General features: G+C 51.5%; 1 protein-coding gene across 7 annotated transcripts in view; it reads left to right on the top strand.

Annotated features, from left to right (window-relative positions):
* The window catches only part of RHBDL3 (rhomboid like 3), a 55,559-nt gene that overhangs the window by 12,861 nt on the left and 26,556 nt on the right, over positions 1–16,142 (top strand). For 4 of the 7 annotated variants that reach the window (XM_031010992.3, XM_031010991.3, XM_031010994.3 and 1 more), the window contains 3 exons: positions 5,779–5,937; positions 9,911–10,135; positions 15,443–15,591. In XM_031010992.3, coding sequence (XP_030866852.2) covers positions 5,779–5,937; positions 9,911–10,135; positions 15,443–15,591 — 533 coding nt within the window. The remainder of the gene's footprint in view (positions 1–5,778; positions 5,938–9,910; positions 10,136–15,442; positions 15,592–16,142) is intronic. The other 3 variants (XM_055388528.2, XM_031010995.3, XM_055388529.2) reach the window with 1 other exon arrangement.

The raw sequence follows: 16,142 nt of genomic DNA, 5'->3' as shown, positions 1-16,142 counted from the left end.
CTTGAGGCCAGGAGTTCAAGACCAGCCTGGGCAACATAGCAAGACCCTGTCTCTACAAAAAAATTTAAAAATTAGCCAGGTATGGTAGCACATACCTGTGGTCCCAGCTACTCAGGAAGCAAACACAGGAAGATTGCTTGATCCCAAGAATTCAAGGTTATGAATTCTACAATCACATCACTACACCCCAGCCTGGGCAACAGAGCAAGATCCTGTTGTTTCTTAAACAAGAACAATAATAATTATTATGCTTGGACAACAGGTATATGCCAGGACTAACACAGAAAAACCAGGATGTGTGGTGGCCTGAGGTTTCAGTCAAGGGGTGCCTGATACATAGCAAACTTTCCACACATATCAGCCCTTATTGTGTTGCTGTTCACCAGGATAGTATGCAGAAGGCCAGCACATAAACTAGCTCTGAATGGAGCTGCCCTGCCTGAGGAGGGCTGGGGGCTGTTCCTCAGTGCCCTCCCCAGCACCTCTGGGCCTTGGAGGCCCCATAGCCCCTAGAACTCTGCAGCGTAGTTTGAAAACCACTGAGTTTCCCTCCTGCTCCGTGATTTCTGATTCCCTGACCTGCTGTCCCTCTCCCCAGTGTTGCCAGGCCCCTCCGACAGCACAGACCCAAATGACCCCAGCCCTTCCTCACTCCATGTGGAATTGCCTGCTGTGATCCCGAATGTCCCGTAGCCCCTTGACTGTGCAAAGATTCCAAATAGAAGATTGGCTGCCCTTGTGGGCTGCATGGGTTGTGGATTTCTCATTTTCTACCCCCCATTTCCGTATGGCACGCTTATGTGCATGGGGTGGGTGGCCCTTATAGCTCCCTGAGAAGAGTTTCTGCTTGATTGATGGAGAAACTGAGGCAGGGTGGTTGAATGAACTACCCAAGATGGCACAACAGCTGTGAGTGGAGCCTCTTTCTGGAACTCTCTTCCTCCCCTTGCCCCAGACTGGGGAAGGAGCCCCAGATGGCAGCAATACAAAGAGAGAATCTGGTGGGTCAGTTCCCCCACCTAGATGGGCTGAGCGCCCCAGGAATGGGTGCAGCATAGAGGATAGGAGAAGGCAGACCGTGTAGGAGGCCTCAGGCTGAGGCGAGCTGTGACCTAGAGGATTAGGGTCGGACGCTGGGTGCTGGTGCGATTAAAGGCCGAGGCAGGTGGGCAGGCCCCTCCTCTGTGTCTTCCGCTCAGGCTGAATGTGGACTTGGCCGCCCCTCCCTCCAAGGCACTGAGCCCTATTCAGGAGGCAGCTTCCAGGACACTCCCAGGCTCCTGGCTCCCTCCTGGGCCCCTACGGCCCATTCACAGCCCACATTCTAACGGCTGCCCCGACCAGCCCCAGAGCAGCCCCGGTCAGGCCGCCTCAATCCCACCCAGCCCAGACCCCATCAGGAGCACCTCACTACCAAAGTGGGTGAATCTGGGGCACAGTGCCTGGGGGAGGGGAGCTTCAGGACCAGTGGCACGGTATTAACAAGGAAATTGCATTGATGGGGCTTGTTTTCCCGAAAGCTCCAAACCACAGTTTGGATCTGCCTAATGATCCCAATCCTCCTTAAGCAGGCTGTGAAGGAGGAGGAAGGGTAGGATATGTGCCCAGAGAGGGTCAGCCATACCCCCATCACAGTAGGATGCTCCCAGCTTCACAGCAAGGGAAGCTAGTCTGGCCTCCGAGCCCAGGCCCTGGTGAGCTGCTGCCCTGCGAGAGGAAGGTAGCCCACTTTGTAGATGAGGTAGTTGTGGCTCGGGAGTTTGCTGTAAATGACACAAACCCTGGTTAGTGGTGGAGACAAGCATGAGGTTTGCCTTGTTCCTTGCTACCCCTGAGTGAGGGGTGCAGCCTCTGTTAGAAACTCCCAGCTTCCTTCTGGGGCAATGGGATGCACCTCTCTCCTGCTTTCTGTGCACTCATGCTCTCTCTGGCTCTCTCTGTCTCTTTCTCCCTTTGCCTCCCTTTCTCTGTCCCCCACGCCCCATACCCAATGTCAGCACCTGCCCTTGCTTTCATCTTCCTGGGGGTGGGGGTGGGGGTTGAAAGGTGTCCTGTGCATTCATGGAGCCCAGGCAGCCGGCCCATTGCTGCCTCTCCCTCCCCCTGCCCCAGCCATCCTCCATCCTCCGGGCATCCCCAAGGCCTCATTATTAGGGTAGCGGTGACCCCCCCCCCCCCATTGTCTGGCCTGTCTGGCCCTGCCATGAAAGGTAGAGTTCTGGCAGAGAACCGAGGCTCGGCCTGATTCCAGCTTGTTCTCTGCTGTCTGGAGCCTGTTACTATGCTTGGGGCAGGGCAGGCAGGCCCTGGTGGGGGTGGAGGCTTGAGGAGCCACAGGGCAGCCATGTCACTAGGACAACAGCAGGGAGCACTGGAGGGGGAGATTGAGGGGGAGAGCAGGTGGCTCTTTGTCTGGAGCCTGATCCCAGCACCCCCACTGCACCCCCACCCCACGGCCCTCCCCAGCCTGGGAGGCAGCCCCTAGGAGGGGATTGGTGCTTGCTCCCAGGGCACGCAAAGTCATTGGGCTCCCTTCTCCAGGCCGAGGCAGGAGAGACTGCACAAGCTGTGCCGCAGACCAATGGCCCTCCTGCAGCCCCCGCTGGGGGGCTTCCCAGGACTCCACCTGCTCCTTCTCAGCCCGCACCCCACCCCCTATCTACCCACCCAGAACAGGAGGGCCAGGCTAGTGAGACCCTGTGATGGAGCAGGGGTTGGCACAGGTGGCTTGTAGAGATGGGAGGGGTCCCAGGCACCAAAGAAACAGACCCTCCCTGGCTGTGGTTGCCACATTCCCTCTCCAGGGTCCATTTCCTTAGCTGAGCAATGGAGGAGGTCGGAGCTGTTGCTGTCTGGGGCTGTTTCCTGATTTAAAAATCTCTGCCTATGGTAGGGCTGTGAGACTCATGGAGCCCCTTCCTCTCCTGGGCCCGCACTCACCTCTTTGGTCCTTAAATTTTGTTCCTGGGCATCAGAGCAGTCCCTGGAGCTGGAGGTCAGTGGCACCTGGCCACGGCTTAGAGGAGTGCTCGGCTGTCTGGAGGTGGAATCCTGGCTCTGCCGCTTGCCGGGCAAATCACTTCACCTCTCCGTGCTAACTCTTCTGTGCCTCTATTTCCTCGTCTGTAATATGGGGACATGGATAGGATCTGCTACATAAAGTTGTGTAGGAGTCAAAGACATTATATGCATAAGGTGCTTAAACAGTATTTGGCTCCATGAAAACACTCAGCAAATATTAGGTGTTTTTATTCTTCAAGATCTTTACTGAGCAACAAGTAGGTGAGTTTCCTGAAATACTTGGTGTTGTGAACCGAACAGATGTCATCCATGAAACCTGGCATTTTGGCTTGAAGGTGGGAGATATACAGATTTAAAAATATGCCTCGGGGCCAGGCATGGTAGCTCATGCCTGTAATCCCAGTACTTTGGGAAGCTGAGGCAGGAGGATCACTTAAGCCCAGGAGTTCGAGACCAGCCTGGGCAACGTAGTGAGAGCCCATCACTACAAAAAATTTAAAAATTAGCTGGTTGTGGTGGCACACAACTGTGGTCCCAGCTACTTGAGAGGCTGAGGTGAGAGGATTGCCGAGCCCAGGAGGTCGAGGCTTCAGTGAGCTATGATGGCACCACTTCACCCCAGCCTGGGTGACAAGAGTGAGATCCTGTCTAAAACAAAAAACAATAGACCTCATTGGAGATGTCCTTTCCTGTTCAATTCTGTGGAGATTTTTTTTTTTTCTTTTTTGAGACAGAGTCTCACTCTGTAGCCCAGGCTGGAGTGCAGTGGCACGATCTCGGCTCACTGCAAGCTCCGCCTCCCAGGTTCAGGCCATTCTCCTGCCTCAGCCTCCCAAGTAGCTGGGACTACAGGCGCCTGCAACCACGCCCGGCTAATTTTTTGTATTTTTATTAGAGACGGGGTTTGACCGTGTTAGCCAGGATGATCTTGATCTCCTGACTTCATGATCCACCCGCCTCGGCCTCCCAAAGTGTTGGGGTTACAGGCATGAGCCACCGCGCCCGGCCTTCTGTGGAGAATTGAAATAGCCCATGACTGGGACTCCTGACTGTTGCTCTTTGATTTTCTCAGAAATGCTACACACAGAATCCACTTTCCTAAAATAGCCTTCATTGACCATCTAGAAAAGGCGAAAACGTGGGTTTGGTATTCCGGACTCCCTCGTCATGCACACACATACATCCTCAATGTCTGTTTGCCTTTTAAACAACTCACAGCTGCATCTCCAGGATGCAGTGGAGTCTTATGTAGGGAAGCACCTTCTGAACAAGAAAGCTCCTGGCGTCCAGGAGATGCTTGGTGTTAAAAGTGTTGCCGTGGGCATTGGGTGGGCTCCGTGAGGAAAGGGATAGAAATGATAAGGTCTTCTCTGGGAGAGGTGACTAAGATCCTGCCTTTTCTTCTTTTTTTTTTTTTTGAGATGGAGTCTCACTCTGTTGCCCAGGCTGGAGTGCAGTGGCGTGATCTCGGCTCACTGCAAGCTCCGCCTCCCAGGTTCACGCCATACTGTCCTGTCTCAGCCTCCCGAGTAGCTGGGACTACAGGCGCACACCACCACGCCCGGCTACTTTTTTGTGTTTTTAATAGAGACGGGGTTTCACCATGTTAGCCAGGATGGTCTCGATCTCCTGACCTTGTGATCCGCCCACCTTGGCCTCCCAAAGTGCTGGGATTACAGGCTTGAGCCACTGCGCCTGGCCCGATCCTGCCTTTTCTAACTGAACTGATGAGGCTTTTCATGGAAAATCAGTGCCTGTCTGTTCATCTGAACACCCACTAGTTATTCATCCAACAAATCTTGATTGAGTGCTGATAATGCCAGGCTCTGTGCTAAGTACCGGGGATAAGTTGTGATACCGACCCGCAAGGCGCTGCGGTCCAAGGAGGAGGCAAAAGCAGACAGACACCAGTGTGGGCTGGAGGCCCAGAGGTCTGGACAGAACAGAGGGTGCCGTGAGAACAGGCCATGGCTGAGTGGAGCCTTCCAAGAGAAGGGCATATCTGAGTAGTCAGGAAGGGTGAGTCGGAGTCTTCCAGGGAGACGGAGGAAGAAAGGGAATCCCAGGCAGAGGGACCCACGTGGTGCAAAGCTGCAAACGATGAAAGAGCACGGTGTAAAACACACAGACGCGCACTGCTACTCATGTGCGCGCACAAACACCCCCCAAACAAAACAAAAACCACAGAGCAGAGTGTCTCTGGGGAGCCCCATCAATCCTCCCCGCCTGGGTGTGTGGGAGGGGCCATGGGAGGGCGGCCAGGGGCAGAAGGACTTGCAAGGCAATGCTTCTTGCTCCTCAGGGCCCTCTGGCATCCCCCCTGGCGTCCCTCTGGCCCAGTCCCCTTTCCCTTTGCCAGTCGCAGCTGAAATGTCCTTCTCCTGCTGTCCTCTCACCCGTCCCAGGCCCCAGAAGTTTCTCATCTTCCTGCACTCATTGCCTTTTCATTCGCACTTCCCTCTCCATGGTGAGAGGAGGCGGTTTAACCTCTCTGAGCCTCAGTTTCCTTATCCACGCGAGATGGTTGGATTGGGTGATCCTGAAGGTCTGCAGGTCCTCTAGGACTTTAAGTGATTGTCATTCCTATTTAGATGTTTCCCAGGGGGGGGTCCTTGGAAACCTCCCAGACACTGACTGAGCCTCTGCCAGGGGCTGGGGACTAAAGCCAGTAAATAGTGGTGGAGATCAGGGCACCCACATCAGTGTGAAGAGGAGGTGGTGCCCTGCTGACCCTGCTGCTGTCTGCTTTTCCCTCAGTTTGACCCTGGGAACACAGGCTACATTAGCACAGGCAAGTTCCGGAGTCTTCTGGAGAGCCACAGCTCCAAGCTGGACCCGCACAAAAGGGAGGTCCTCCTGGCTCTTGCCGACAGCCACGCGGATGGGCAGATCGGCTACCAGGATTTTGTCAGCCTAGTGAGTGCTCTGGGGCCCTTGGTACTGGGGGGGACCTGTTTGAGGGTTGTGGCTTCCACACATTTAAAGGATTTAGGCAATTCAAAGGATCTGTTGGCCTGCAGCATTGAAAAAGTCCAGGCTTCTGAGGTGAAAGGGTGCCACCAAGGACTCATCTTCTCTTTGTCTCTAGGCTCTGCCCTCCGCAGTGTCAGCCCATCCTCAAGGCAGCACCTGGCAATTTCAGACCCTCCTATTGAGGCAGCAAAGTGGCTGCAGCTGTTCCAGCCCTCATACCCTCAGGCTGCACCTTGCAGAAGGGAGGGAGGGAGGGAGAGAGAGAGGGAGGGAGGGATGGAGGGAAGGAGAGAGAGAAGAGGAGGGGAGAGGAGAGAGAGAGAAATCCTTCTTGGTGTAGCTCTTGCACAAGGCCTGGTATTTTCTCCTTCCCATTGGCCTAGATTGGGTCAGTAGGATGGGTAGATTGCGTTAAATCAATCATTGCCCCACTCCTGTAGCTGAGAGTGGGGTCAGTTCCACCAAAATGAAGGGCTGCGAGTAGGTAGGGTATTGGTGGTAGGAGAAGGGGCTGGGGAGTGGGGGCCGGGAGGGTCAGTGCAGCATGTGGTAGAGCCAGAGCTCAGCAGATCTGCTCAGCCGATGCCCTGGGCTGCCAAAGAGGCTGGAGAAGAGAGGCCCATGGATCCTGCCCAGCGGTCTTTCATCTCAGAGCAGAGACTTCCCCTCACTGAGGGTTAGTGCTGCGCTATTTCAGGGGCTGGTGTGGACTGGGGTTCAGTGGGGTTAAGCAGGCAGTATTTCACCCACCATGGGATGCAGGTGAGATCAGTAGAAAAGCGGGGTGAACAAGCAGGTTGAAAATAAGACCCAAAGTTTTTGCTGGGTTTCCCTATTGGTGAGATGGAGCTGGTCACCTCTTTTCATGTCACCCATGGAGGGAGCGAGAGTGAAATGACTTGTGTGAAGCGCCCCAGACTCCTAAATTCAAAGGCACCAGTGATGGGGGAGCCGCCACCACTGGAGCCTGTCATTGTGCCACATGAGCGCTCTGATGTGGATGCCCAGGCAGGGGAGATGTTTCAACAGCCTCTTGGCTGAGGTCCAGCCTTGGTCCAAGGGTTGGCGTGATTGCAAGGAGCTGCTGTGGGGTTTTTAGGAGTGGAGGAATCGACTGCTGTTCAGAGTGGACCCAGGGAGCAGACCTCCTGGAGGGCAAGGGACAGAGCTGAGCTGAGCAGGGGAGGGGGACAGTGAGGATTCACAGGATAGGCAGTGAGGGTGAGTCCTGTGACTTGGAACCCAGCAGTGCCACCAAAGACCAGGCCAAAGGTTTGAGCCTGCCCAGGCTCATCCACAGCCACAGCCCCAGCACCTGTGTGTTTGCTGCAAGATGCCATGCTAGGTCTTAGGGCACGTGGGGCCCAGGAGTGGCTTCTCTCCAGCCAGGGGTCAATGGAGCTTCTGTGTGAGCTCAGGACAGCAAGTTACTTGTTACTGCTGGGATTTCTGAGATTTCTCTGTTCAAATTCTGCACTGGATCTGTATGAACAGGGCTGCCCTGGAGAGCAGACAAAGAAGGGACTCACCAGAGGGGAAGCTCTGAGTAGGGCAGAGAGCTGAGGACCTGGCGTCTAGCAAACCCGGGTCCTGGTCTGGCTCTGCCTCTGCCACTCACTGGGAAAGAGCCTCTGAGCCTGCCTTTTCCCATTTGTAAAATAGATCCAAAGGATCCTCTCTTTAGGGTTGTTGCAAGGATCAAAAAAAGTATTTGAATATTTTTGATGTCTCTAAATGTTCTTCCACCAGGTAAACTCCTCTGCATCCTTTGTGAGCCTTTATCTGCTCAATCCAGGCAGAGTGAGTCAGCCTTTTTCAGAGCTCCCACAGTGCCTTGCCCAGGCCTCTCTCATAGTACAGACCACCACACTGCATTACAGCTGAGCAACCCGGGTAGTCGTGTATGAGTGTGCAGGTTGTATACTGTACAATGGTGCCTAGCTGAGAGATGATGGAGACTGAAATCTGGCCCGGACTTTGCCCACCAAGGCCTGGCATGGGTGCACCCATCCAGAAGAAGAGGCTCCTTTATCTGATTGGCACAACAGCTCCGTATGGGCTAGCATGGACTGCGGAGTCAGGCAGATCTGTATTTGAATCCTGACTCTGTGGTTTACTAAGTATGAGTACCTGGGGAAACTACTCACCCTCTCCAAGCTTCAGTCCCCATATTTGTAATGTCGGAATAATACGGGGTGCCAAATAACTATGATGGCACCCTCTTTTACTGTTTTTACACTTCTGTCTCCCCTTGTAAGCTCCATGAGGCCTGGGACCATGGTCATGGACTGTGCCCAGCACAGCACTGGGCATGTGAGGGACGCAGGTGGATGGTGAGTGTGTACTCCTGCTGAGCCAGCTCCTACCACAGGTGCTGTGCACACCCCTGTGCAGGTGCATCCTCAGGGACTGGGAGAGAGACAGGTGAGAGTGGCCACAAAATAATCTGACATCGTGATCCTGTCTTGGGCTCACAATGTGCACGAGGCGCCTAACCCTGGCCTACATTTACAGAGCTCCTGGGCCATTGAGAAGAACTAGGTCCAAGCTTTGTAGGCATGGAGAGAATGGGGATAGAGAATGGTTGGAAAAGGTTCATCTGGGATGGCCTGCTGGAGGGGGCGAGCTTTAAGCTAGATTTTGACTATGAGACAACAGAGCTCAGGAATGTGAGGTGGGGGGACCCTATAGATGGAAGTTCACACCACCTGGCCTGGTCTGAACCTAGATCCTCCCCAGCCATCTGCCCTCTGACAGGGCCTACAACCCCTGTGCCGTGATCTGGCCTGGTTCACCTCACCAGCCCACTGGGCTCCTGCCTTCGGGTTTAGCCTGATGTCTGCTGCTGGGCCTAGAGTCCCAGGAATACATTGATAATCCCCACACCAGCAAACATAGGGACAGCTGAGGTGTGGGCTTGGGAGAGCCATATCTCTAGGACTTCTCCCCGTAAGAAGGGTCTGCAGTTGGCTGTGGAAGGCAGGTGGGAGGTAACGGAGGCCTCGGGAGGCCGGGAGTCAGCAAGGCCACCTCTGTTCTCCGAGTCAGGCTGACCACTGGGTGAGGCTGCCAGAGCTCTACCCAGTTATGTGTCAGAGAAGCTTCAGGCTGCTGAGGATAGAGCTGGTCCCCAGGTGGAGCTCTGCAGCCAGTCCTTGGGCTTGCTGGGCATTCCAGGTCCTGTGAAGGCCCTCGGGAGTGGTGACCTTCCCCAGGCACAGCTTGGGTTTTGGCTCTGGGTGCCTCTCTGCAAACCCATCTAACCAAGGACTGCCTGCCTCTTCCCAAGCTAGTGTGTCTGAGGGTGCTACCTCCTGCTTATCCTTTGATTCTCACTCAGACTTCACCTCCTCCAGGAAGCCTTCCTTGACCTCTGACCTCCCTGGGACTGGATTGGGCTCCCTCTTGTGTGCTCCCATAGCAACAATCACTCTGAACTGTGATTGCTGGTTACTAATCTGTCTTGAGCACCACCGTATCCCTCCCTGTGCCTGGTAATGAGCCTGACACTTAGTAGTTGCTCAGTAAATTGTGATGGATGGATGATGAGTGAGTAGATGAAGGAAGGTATAGTGAACACAAATACGGGCTCCGGAGCCTTACTGAGTGTGAACTTGATGGATTCCTAAAGCTCTCTGTGTCTCAGTTTCCTAATCCAATAGAATGGGGATGTTAATAGTCCTTATCTAACGGGAAGACTGGTGATCATCAAATGAGCCAAAAGACATGAAGGGCTGAGAATAATAACCCCTGACACCTAACAAGACCTTGGTGAATGATGCTTCTTATTAACTATTATAGGAGAAAGGGAAATGCGGGGTCAGGCCTGGTGCAAGGAACATGCTGGCTGGGAAGTGGGTGGGGAGCTCCGCTGGGCCCCAGCTCTGACCCTTTCCCCACTCCATTTCCTGCACAGATGAGCAACAAGCGTTCCAACAGCTTCCGCCAAGCCATCCTGCAGGGCAACCGCAGGCTAAGCAGCAAGGCCCTGCTGGAGGAGAAGGGGCTGAGCCTCTCGCAGCGACTTATCCGCCATGTGGCCTATGAGACCCTGCCCCGGGAAATTGACCGCAAGTGGTACTATGACAGCTACACCTGCTGCCCCCCACCCTGGTTCATGATCACAGTCACGCTGCTGGAGGCAAGGACAAGGGTGGGGAGGGGGTTGCTCTGCCTTGGGGAGTGGCGGGTATGGGGAGAGGAGCCAAGAGGATGACACAGATCATGGGGGAAGAGGGACATTTCTTTTCCATTGAAGGGCAATGGTTGAGGATCAAATAATAGTTGTATTGCAAATCAGACTCTGTTGCGGTGCATACCAGTGTTGTAACCCTGGACTGCAAAGAGATATTCCAAAGATTATTACTTCAAACAATACTTACTGCAGCCAAATCCCCGTAGGACCACTACCCCCCACCCACTCCAAAACAACAGCAATGAAAACGATGTCATAAGTTCATTGACTTGGGAGATCTAGCCAGGCTAACTCATTAAAGCCAGTTTATTTAGTTCCTCCCTAGGTGGGTAATGTGGACCAGTCGTTTGCTCCTTTTTCCCGCCTGAAAATCAGAAATAACCAGACCTGCCTTCCCTCTCCCAGGACACCTTTATTTAAAGTGAGAGAATGGCTACTGGTGCTTTCTGAACACAAAAGCATCACACAAACACATCTGGGAGGGAGTGTGAACAGGTAAATACGGGCTTAACATTTTTAAAGAACATTCTCCCCTTAGGGAATCCTCTGTGCCTATTGTTATGCTAAATTCTACTGCTTATGCAACAGAATCCAAAGGTACCCCTTGCTGTGTTGGTGCCCATGTGTGATAAAACTCAATTCTTTTGGCTCCTCCACTCAAGAACCTGTGCAGCCCACCCCAGCTGCAGCTCCTGAATGGATGCTTGGCTTCACTTTGGGATTTTATGATCTCCGCTGTTTCTCTTCCAAAGCCACGGGCCTAATTACCGCCTCTGCATATGTTCTTGTAAAGTTCCTGCCTAATCAAACGGCAGGATCGTTAAGCTTCGCGGCATCCTTCTTTTTTTCTAAGTCAGAATATCTGGTCTGCAGGCCAGCATTCCCCTGTTTGTTGTTATGGCTTCATCCAAGTACATGTTGAAGTTGCGATTTTTCTGAGATATTCTTGGACTCGTTCTTCAAGCGCTTACTGTGCTGGTCTATTTATTAACTTCTATTTGAGGCCCAATAATAACGAGATGCCTTGGAAGCAGGATTTGCTGCCAGGCCACCCTCATGGTATTAGGTGGACAGAACGGCTCCTCAGAGAGCCCAGGAGAATACAGCTACCAGAGGCCTAAGCCATTCCCAGGCTGAGCCCAGAAGATTTTAACCCAACACTAATTATAGCTTCCTTCTCTAAGTGTGTGCCGGGCAGGGGGCTGGCTCTTTGTGTATAGTTTATCACTTTTAAACCTCCTGGCCACTCTGGAAGTCTAGGTATCGGTACCCATTTCCAGATAAAGAAACTGAGGGCCAGAGAATTCAGTTTGCCCAGGTTGATCAAGAGGAGCAATTTTGTGTCCAGATTGGTTCAGATGAACCTCAGCTATGTAAACCCGAACCACCAATCTAGAAGAAACTGGGAAGTGATCAAATAGCTGAAATAACGATCTCGAAGCCCTGGGGCTACAATGCCCAAGGCTTTTGTCTTCTATACAGTTCTGGTAACCTGGCTTTCGGATTTCATAATGAATAGAAAATAGGAGGGACATGGTGTAAAGCAACAAAGGGGTCCACTACCAGCAAGCAATAAGAAACAGTAGCCGACAGCCTGGCAGTGAAGGAAGTGATAAAAGAAAAGTTTAAAGCAGACCTGAATCTTAAAGAAATAAAAGAATTGGCCGAGTGCAGTGGTTCACACCTGTAATGCCAGCACTTTGGGAGGTCAGGGTGGGAGGATCTCTTGAGCCCAGGAATTCAAGACGAGTCTGGACAAAAAAGTGAGACTGTCTCTACAAAATATCAAAAAATTAGCCAGGCATAGTGGTGCATGCCTGTGGTCCTAGCTACATGGGAGGCTGTGGCAAGAGGATCGCTTCAGCCCAGGAGGTCAAGGCTGTAGTGAGCTGTGTCCATGCCACATCACTCCAGCCTGAGTGACAGAGCGAGACCCTGTCTCAAGAAAAAAAAAAAAAAAAAAGGAAAAGAAATACAAGAATTTGGGGGATTGGCCGGACATGGTGGCTCACACCTGTAATCCCAGCACTTTCAAAGGCCGAGGTGGGCGGATCACTTGAGGTTAGGAATTTAAGACCAGCCTGGCCAACATGGTGAAACCCTGTCTCTACTAAAAATATAAAAATTAGCCAGGCATGGTGGTGGGTGCCTGTAATCCCAGCTACTGGGGAGGCTGAGGCAGGAGAACTGCTTGAACCCGGGAGGCGGAGGTTGCAGTGAGCCAAGATCGTGCCACTGCACTCCAGCCTGGGCGACAGAGCAAGACTCCATCTCAAAAAAGAAAAAAAAAAAAAAAAAAAAGAATTTAGGACCTTGAGTGTATGAGCAAAAACACTATCCTGGCCGGGCACAGTGGCTCACACCTGTAATTCCAGCACCTTGGGAGGCCAAGGCGGGTGGATCATTGAGGTCAGGATTTCAAGACCAGCCTGGGCAACATGGTAAAACCCCGTCTCTACTAAAAATACAAAAATTAGTCGTGTATCATGGTGGGTGCCTGTAATCCCAGCTACTCAGGAGGCTGAGACATGAGACTTGCTTGAACTCAGGAGGCAGAGGTTGCAGTGAGCCGAGACTGTGCCACTGCACTCCAGCCTGGGTGACAGAACAAGACTCTTATTTCAAAACAAAAACAAACAAAAAATGTCATCTTCCTGGGGTTGCTGGAGAAACAAATCACTCTTATAGCCCAGATCAATACCTGAGATATTCCTTTTTTTTTTTTTTTTTTTTTTTTAGACAGAGTCTCCCTCTGTCACCCAGGCTGGAATGCCGTGGCGCAATCTTGGCTCACTGCAACCGCCGCCGTCTGGGTTCAAGCAATTCTCCTGCCTCAGCCTCCTGAGTAGCTGGGGTTACAGGTGCCTGCCACCACGCCCAGCTAATTTTCGTATTTTTAGTAGAGACGGGGTTTCACCACATTGGTCAGTCTGGTCTCAAACTCCTGACCTCGTGATCTGCCCACCTCGGCCTCCCAAAGTGCTGGGATTACAGGCATGAGCCACTGTGCCCAGCCCATACCTGAGATATTCTTAAACAGTTATGCATATACCCTGATTAAGAACACAGGGACGTAAATGATACATTTTAGAAGGAGTCCCAGAAAAAAAAAGAGTTAAATACCCTTTTAGAGATTAAACAAGTATGCTTCAGTCACGTGTGCAAAATCAACTTCTGTGGAATGTTAGTGAGAATGTGGAGAAATTGGAGCCCTTGTGCACTGTTGGTGGGAAAGTAAAATGGTGCAGCTGCTATGGAAAACAGTCTGGCGTTGCCTCAAAAAATTAAACATAGAATTACCATATGATCCAGCAATTCCACTTCTGAATATATCCCAAAAGAATTGAAAGGGACTGGAAGAGATATTGATACACCCATGTTCATAATAGCATTATTCACAGTAGTCAAAAGGTAGGAGCAGCCCAAGTGTCCATCGGTAGATGAATGGAGAAACAAAATGTGGTCTGTGTTTATAGTGGAGGGCAGGCGCGGTGGCTCACGCTGGGAATACCAGCACTTTGGGAGGCTGAAGAAGGTGGATCACCTGAGGTCAGGAGTTCGAGACAGCCTGGTTAACATGGTGAAATGCTGTCTCTACTAAAAATACAAAAATTAGCTGGGCATGGTGGCACACGTCTAATCCCAGCTACTTGGGAGGCTGAGGCAGGAGAATTGCTTGAACCCGGGAGGCAGAGGTTGCAGTGAGCTGAGATCACGCCACTGCACTCCAGCCTGGGCGACAGAGCGAGACTCCATCTCAAAAAAAAAAAAAAAAAAAAAGGAAGGGAAGGCTGGGTGCAGTGGCTCATGCCTATAATCTCAGCACTTGAGGAGGCAGGAAGATCGCTTGAGCCCAGGAGTTCAAGACCAGCCAGGAGGTAGAAGTTGCAAGCTGAGACTGCCCCACTGCACTCTAGCCAGGGCAACAGAGTGAGATCCTGTCTCAAAAAAATGGGGGATCATTCTGACACATGCTACCCAAGATGGGTGAACCTTGAAAATATTATACCAAGTGAAATAAGCCAGACACAAAAAGACAAATACTGTATGATTCCACTTATATGAGGTAGCTAGAGTAGTCAAATTCATGGAGACAGAAAGTAGAATGGTGATTGCCAGGGGCTGGAGGGAGGAGGCGGTAGGGCGTCATTGTTCAGTGGATACAGAGTGTCAGTTTTGCAAATGAAGAGTTCTGTGGACGGATAGTAGTGATGGTAGCGCAGCAACATGAATGTCATTTAATGCCACTGAACTGATTAAGGCCAGGCGCAGTGGCTCATGCTTGTAATCCCAGCACTTTGGGAGGCCGAGGTGGGCAGGTCACATGAGGTTAGGAATTCTAAACTGGCCTGGCCAACATGGTGAAACCCCATTTCTACTAAAAATTCAAAAATCAGCCAGGTGTGGTGGTACACTCCTGTAATCCCAGATACTTGGGAGGCTGAGGTAGGATAATCGCTTGAACCCGGGAGGCGGAGGTTGCAGTGAGCCAAGACTGTATCATTGCACTCCAGCCTGGGCGACAGAGCAAGACCCTGTCTCAAAAAAAAAAAAATCAAAAAACTGATAAGATGGTAAATTTTATGTTTATTTCACTATAGTTTTTTAAGAAATCAAGCTATGTGGAATTCGTCATCTCCCAAGTGGGTGCGTGAGTTATTACTGGAATTAAAGTTCAAAATCCTCCAAATCCTTTCTGCTTAGCACGGAGGAAGTGTGGACAAAGAGACCCCAGGACCATGTTGCAGCCATTTGACACAAAATAAGCAAACAGAAGTGGGTGAGGGGTGGTTAAAAGCTCAGCTGAGACAGGCACGGTGGCTCACGCCTGTAATCATAGCACTTTGGGAGGCCAAGGCGGGCGGATCACCTGAGGTCAGGAGTTCGAGACCAGCTTGACCAACATGGAGAAACCCAGTCTCTACTAAAAAATACAAAATTAGCCAGGCGTGGTGGCACATGCCTGTAATCCCAGCTACTCAGGAGGCTGAGGCAGGAGAATCGCTTGAACCCAGGAGGTGGAGGTTGCCGTGAACCGAGATTGTGCCATTGCACTCCAGCCTGGACAACAAGAGCGAAACTCCATCTCAAAAAAAAAAAAAAAAATCAGCTGGGCCCTGGCTGTGGGGTATCCCTCTTTCTCTGAGAAGGAAAGGTGATAACTTCCTGTAGGGACTCCCAGTGCTAGTCAGCACAACAGGAAGTTTCCTGGGCAGTGTGCACCTAGTAACAGACTCTCTCTGTTCTGTCCAGGTTGCCTTTTTCCTCTACAATGGGGTGTCGCTAGGTCAATTTGTACTGCAGGTAACTCATCCACGTTACTTGAAGAACTCCCTGGTTTACCACCCACAGCTGCGAGCACAGGTTTGGCGCTACCTGACATACATCTTCATGCATGCAGGGTGAGTACCTGTCTTCTTTTGCTCTGTCAAAAGACCCTACAGAAAAATAAGTGGTCAAGATAGCCTGGATTGAAATATAGTTTTTAGTTTATTTTTATCTATTTGGACATAGGATTTGGGATGGCTGCCTGAAACTCATTTAATACCAAAATATACAAGTAAATTATTGAGAGTGAATGGGAAAGGGGAAAATATATAAGAAGGAAAATGTTAAAAGCCAGCAGTGAGAACAGCACACACATACACAGCATTTGATTCTATGTACTTGCTAGACGTGGCTTGAACATTTATTCTAGTGCTTCCTAGTGGCTTCCTAGAGCTTTTGCTTTGGCCACTAGAGCAAAAAGGGATGTCAAGCCACCAGATTTATTGTCCATAACTGTGTGTGAGTGCCTCCCAGTGTGGTCTCCATATATAGAGAGGGTCTTCTTGAGGAACTCTGACGATAATTATAGTTTCTGTTTATAGAGCCCTGTAGCCTGTTTTGGGGCTGCAGCACAATCAGTTCTCACTGGTGCCTCCCACTTCATCATAAGGGCCTACCAGCTGGC

The sequence above is a fragment of the Gorilla gorilla genome, chromosome 4 (assembly GCF_029281585.2).
Source record: "Gorilla gorilla gorilla isolate KB3781 chromosome 4, NHGRI_mGorGor1-v2.1_pri, whole genome shotgun sequence".
In the NCBI taxonomy this organism is placed as follows: domain Eukaryota; kingdom Metazoa; phylum Chordata; class Mammalia; order Primates; family Hominidae; genus Gorilla; species Gorilla gorilla.
Note: the sequence above shows the minus strand (reverse complement) of the source record. Positions and strands in the feature narration are given on the sequence as shown.